Source organism: Chinchilla lanigera, unplaced genomic scaffold, assembly GCF_000276665.1.
Source record: "Chinchilla lanigera isolate Chin_1 unplaced genomic scaffold, ChiLan1.0 scaffold00073, whole genome shotgun sequence".
NCBI classification, from domain to species: domain Eukaryota; kingdom Metazoa; phylum Chordata; class Mammalia; order Rodentia; family Chinchillidae; genus Chinchilla; species Chinchilla lanigera.
The window spans coordinates 3,136,984-3,142,983 of NW_004955474.1; the positions used below are offsets into that span (position 1 = coordinate 3,136,984).

The 6,000-nt window shown below is 40.5% G+C and overlaps 1 protein-coding gene across 13 annotated transcripts in view; it reads right to left on the reverse strand.

Annotated features, from left to right (window-relative positions):
* The window catches only part of Ptpn13 (protein tyrosine phosphatase, non-receptor type 13 (APO-1/CD95 (Fas)-associated phosphatase)), a 152,412-nt gene extending 148,875 nt beyond the window's left edge, over positions 1–3,537 (reverse strand). For all 13 annotated transcript variants that reach the window (XM_013502743.1, XM_005401354.2, XM_005401349.2 and 10 more), the window contains exon 1: positions 3,416–3,537. In XM_013502743.1, the coding sequence (XP_013358197.1) occupies positions 3,416–3,530 (115 nt within the window). In that variant the 5' untranslated portion in view covers positions 3,531–3,537. The remainder of the gene's footprint in view (positions 1–3,415) is intronic.
* Between the last annotated feature and the right edge of the window lie 2,463 nt (positions 3,538–6,000).

Genomic DNA, 6,000 nt, shown 5'->3' on the forward strand with positions numbered 1-6,000 from the left:
GAGCACTTGCCTAGCATGTGTGAGACCCTGAGTTCAATCCTCAGTATCACAGACAAACACATGAATCTCAAAAAACTCTAAGTAGTAATCACATAGATTGCACATATTAATAAAACTAAAAAATGTAAAACAAAAAAGAAACCCAACCTGTGGAGGACCACCTGGGTGACTCTCCTTGAAGGAGGAGCAATTGTCTCCATTTTGGCTGAATCTGACCCTGTTTCTATGTACTGATATGTACAGAGCTGATGAGGACTTTCCCTTATCTGATGGAGAGTGACACTCACACTCCACACTGTCAGCTGGGATCCAGCCTCAAGATAAGAGGCCATGACTTCCCGGGGCATAACTTTATGCATCAGAGCTGAAGCACTGACCCCAAAACATTAGATACTATCTCAATTGTGTTATGCAGATTATTACTCTTTCTGCAGATCCTTCTCTCTGCATATTGCACGGATGATTTCAGGCCTCCTACCCAGCCCAGCTCACAGCACTCACATACTTCCCGCCACTCTCACAGTCACTCATCCTCAAGCCACTCCCTTCTTCATGAATTAATAAAACCTGGGTTCAGCCCTGGGTCAAGGCCTCTGTTCCACTTAACCATCATTCTAGCAGGTCTCAGGAGCTACTTGATTCGCCACTATTTTGGATATATTACTGTGTCTTATGCTGTGGGTTACACTGGGAATGGTAGACTGGAATTAATGTGATGGGATTCCAATAACTTTTCCATGGGATTACAACTATAAACTTCCAGGACCGAGATGAGGACCAGGAAGGACTCTCCATATCAACTACCCTCATCACCAAGTGTGTGGGAATGCATGCTTCTTAAGTTTTAAATTTTTCCTCCTGTGAAGAGAAACGTTTGAGGATGGCTGTTTCTTTCAAATTAAGAAGATCCTTAAATACCTTTACTGTATGACTAGTAATCACAAATATTTTGTTTTAAAAATGCTAACAGCTTTAAATTTCTGGAAGGCTCAAAAACATGAAGAGATACATCATTTTCTTGAATTTTGCTCAATGCTTATTTCCACCTTTTTATTATGAATACCAACAGGATGTTTGCACTCCTACGGAAAAAGATAAAGTAACAAATGAGATTAAGATGATCTAGGGAGAAAGACACAGACAAAAAACAAAACAAAGGAAACACAGAACAACAAAGAAAACTGAGACAGGCAAACACATTTTAGAAAACTAAACTTCACGAAGGCCACTTTGGTTTACCTGCATTCTCTCTAACTTTCTCACTGTTTTTCATAGAGGTGTCTACCAGAGAATGAAGGCAAACACAATTTATCCGAAAAATAACAAACTAATAGTAAATAGTTTTATTTCCGCTTATAGTAAGACTCCAGAGAAGAACCTGTAGTAAAATAACCATTGCCAAATGAAATGAATGAAAAATCAGAATTTCAAATAAATCAAGTATTTGGGTCCTTCAAATAAACAGAAATTTTTAATTAGCAATCATAATAATTGGTAAGCTCCCAACTGCCAAAGCAGCCAAATTTAATTTCTCTGTGTTACTGATATCATTCTATGAATTAGACTGGAGGCCTCAGAGTAACCAGCTCCCATTGGGCAGAATTAACACACAGCTGCCTCACAATTAATTTTATAACACATTCAGTAAATCTCTTTATTGTAATGTGCCAATGAGTTATGTAATAATTGCCTCTCAATGACAAGAACTGTAAATTCAGACAGTCGATCTCTATCACCCTTACAAAATTTCAAAGGACACACACTTAGACACTTACAGGGTGGAAGATGCTTTATATTCTGTGAGTCACTGCCTGGGCAGTGATCCTGGCCTCAGCATAATAACAGAAGTATTCTCTCCCGCTCCTCTGAACATCTGTAATACTCATTGTCTCTTTCATTTGGCACACTGTTTAAGGGGTAAACTTTTCATATGCATCGATTTGTTTTTGATATAATGAACGCCTTAGGGGCAATAGTGATACCTTCTACTTATTCGGATCTCTCACGTAATACCCAAGCAGATGTTTCTTCAATATTCACTGACTGTTTATTGTTAATTGGTGATTAACTGAGTAATGCCACCAACACAGTTTTTCTCAATAATACCTCTAGAGAGTGGTTAACTGCTCTATTTTTTAGAGTACCTAACCTTCGGAATTTTCTGAAAAATTAAAGTGAAACAAGCATAGCAATAGAGTTTACTTAAAATAACTAGATTTTTGGTGCATGATTTCAGATAAAAAAACCATTTTTCTTTACATTAATCGTGATTCTAATCAAAGATTTTCATACAGCTGAGTAAGAAGCAGTAACGGGTGGCCCTAACACTGCTTGCAAGTTCCTGTCCCTAAATTCGAAAATAATATGAACAATGAAACTTTACCACCCGTCCCTAAATGCTCTACCCCTGTACTTCCCTGTACTCAACCCACAGTCACCCCTACGCCTCTCCCCAGGTCTCCATGACTCCTGGCTCTCAGTGGTAGCACGCGGAAAACTGGGGGCTGTAAAACTCGAGCTGCTGGGCTCCATGCCAAGTTTCTTCCACCATGGGTCTCTAGTGTGGGGAGAAACGTTTGTCTGCGATGCTGTTCATAGGTGATGCCAGCGCTGCTGCTCCAGGTTCCGCCCTCTGAGGGCTATCAGGACCCCGAGTCCCCATCTACTTCTGTTGTGCTTATTGTGTCTAATTTATTCTGCACTTCTATTTTAAAGACCAATTTTTTTTTTTCCATTAGGTGAAACCTGGTTTATTTTCCTAGTATTCTACACAGGTGTTGGCTCTATGATGTGAATGACAAACACCACCTTCAGATGGTGTTTTCAGCATGACCTCAAACGGTGTTAGATGACCAGGTGCCTGAGTCACTTTCCCACACAACCATTTGGACCTATCAGGAAGCACCACACTCTAGCACTTACTCAGCAGACATCCAATGCAGGGTCGGGGGGACACATGTTGTTTCCTTTGCTAGAGTTTCGCCCCCCTCTCACCTGGCTAACTTGGACTTTCCTTCCACTTCTCAGTTCAGGGAGGAGTCTCAAAGGGAAGCCCTCCTTTTCCTCCTTGTAACCAAATCAGATTGCCCACTGCTTATCTCACAGTCACTGAACCTCTTCCTCTTCAGCACCTGTCACGGCTGTAATTTTTACACGTGTGGATGTATTTTATTAATAGCTGCTTTCTACACTGGAGTATAAGCTCCAAACACGCAAGGGATGCTTTTTGTTTTGATAATGCATTGTATTTCCAGGGCCTGGTACACAGAATCAGAGCACTGTCAGCTCTCTTAAGAGAGATAAGATGAAGTTTCTTTTTCATACTCTCTCGAAAGTACAAGAATACCAAAACAAGACAGAAATCTAATCACAGTGTTTGAATATACAAATTTTAAAGAAAATTACAATAACTTACCTTTTCTGAATAATTCTTGGAGACTTTCGGCACTCTGGTTTAGTACAGCCCATATTTCTTCCTCCTGCAGTGGTCCGCCCCGAACCTCCAGGGCCTCAGCTAGTGACACATGCATATTACCTGGAACGAAGGTAGCGGGTGTCCGTGCGTCAGCAATTCAGTGATGACAGATGACAGCCCACCATCTACCCATTTCTCAATGTACCCTTCAGTCTAAATATAATCCTACTCTTTACCCTCATAAACTAGAAAAGAAGCTGCGCAGAGTAGTGAGCGCCTGTAGTTCCAGCTACCTGGGAAGCGGAGGCAAGATGATTAGTTGAGCACAGAAGTTTGAGGTCAGCCTGGGCAGCACAGGGAGACCCTGTCTCTCTCCCTCTGCTCCCCTTACTCACACACACACACAAAGCAAGAGATCTGATGAAAAACTCCCTAAATTGACCATTTCATTTGCCCTCAACTGGCAGGGTCCACCTCAGAGCAGGAACTGGGGAATGGTGGTGACTGCTTCATGAGAGGACAGGATGCACCAAGTTAGAGATGATGAAATCAAAGCAGCTGGACTAAAGGCCTTTCAGAATTCAGGCCTAAGTTTCACTCTGCCTCCCAGATACATAGCAGAAAAGAGAGGAGACCTTACAGCCATCACAGAGGAAGTTGGGAAAATATGCTACACATTTCTTCCAGCTATATGAGTGTGTATAAATTTTGCAAAAAAAGGAATTAATTATTTCTAGGCCCAAATTTGTTGTCAAGTCACCATTTGCTCTGGTTGGTCACTTCACCTGTAAACCTGCTTCCCATCTGTGAGTTGGAAATAATAATAATCATAATGCCATTTTGGCTATAATAAGAGGTGATGTAACATGCTTTATAACCTAAAACTCCAGAGAAGTTGAATTAATAAAAGATCAGAAAGGTATGTCTGGTGATATTTTTATAGGATCCATTTTCCCAGTGTTGCTATTATGGCTTATACCTAGACGTCCTCCCAAAACCTCATGCAGTCACAGGTGGGGCTTTTTCAGAGCTGGCTGGATCTACAGTGTGTGATATTTGGATAGATTCATCGTGAAATGCTAGGATCAAGGGCACTAAGATTAAGGGTGTGAGTGCTACCTGCCCTAAGTAGCCTGGATAAGATATAAGCGATAGAAAAAGCTGTAGGTGACCCTTGCTTGCTTTGCTACCTTCTGCACACCATGAACTGTTTCTCCTCTGCAATGCTTGTCTGGCATGCCACCTTGCCTTGCAGCCAACTGACAATGGACTGAAACCTCTATAAACTGGGAGCCAAATAAACTTCTCTTCCTTTAACTCTGGGTGTCAGGTATTTTGTCTCAGCAATAAGAATAGTAACTAAGACAGTTGCTTAAAGTGACATACTGATAAAATTTAAGATCTTCTATTAGACTCAATAATCCCATTTTTATTTTGCAAGGTAAAAATGCTGCTACTCAAAATTCTCTTATGTAAATTTTTCTGAATTGACATGCCTGCAAAAGAGATTTGTTTTTTATAATGATCACTAAGATATCTGACCAGACTAAACTAATGTAAGCATAATATAAAACATGTATCTAGTTATAGACTTAAGTGGATGCATTTGGAAGTTATAAGGAATTTAACACATTAAATATTGTAGTTATTTTCTACAACTAAGTTTTTAAATTTAAAAATTAACCTTAAAAACATCTGATTTAAGCAAAGTCACTGTTTATGCAACAGGAAAAGTTAGTACTTTAAAAAATTACATTTATGATAGTCAATCCAGACTGAACATAAACAATTCCAGCTAGAAGAGTGGCCACCCTGTCCTTTCATTTTCTTTTCCAAATGCTTACTGTAATATTTATGTTTAAAATCTGCCTCTGGCAGGTGTGTACTGTATTTACATGCATACTATGGTACTTAAAAGGAAGATATAAGGCACTGCTTTGATTATTCATTCAGATCAACCTACACCCACTATCTCTAGGTCTTCATGCACTTTATTATAGCAACAGCACATTTACTAAGTGGAAAAAACAGAAGCTGCATTTTTCTAAGAGATGTGTACTATATCTTCTACATGAAACATTAATAAATTGAAAGTTTCAACAAAGACATTAAGATCCTCTGAGCAATCAAATACCAACGTGAGTTGTGAGAAAGACTATCCTCTAGCAAATTCCCAAAGTGTTTCATCAGAGAACTGGTTAGATAGCTCCAAAGCCTACACACAGACATAAAGAGAGAAGATTGCACAAGAGTTTCTTTGAAGAGAGTTACACAGATTTCCGTCTCCCCTAAAGCAGAAGTGGTGTGGGAAGGAGCCTTCTTTTCCTCTCAAGCCAGTGAAAGAAGTTTCAGTGGGTTCATGGGTGTTGCCTAGAGGCAGGGTGACACAGTAGATTGGTACCTGATATACACTCCTGGGATCATCCTGAAGCAGCAGCAAGAGGGGAGGGAGGAGTGCAAGCTGGTGGTGGCAAAGCCAGCTCCCCTTTCACAGGTGGGGACAGCGGAGGAAAGGACACGGGATGATAGGACAACACTGAGGGCAAGCCTGGAGCCAGGCCAGATCTTGCCCAGAGGACCAAAGG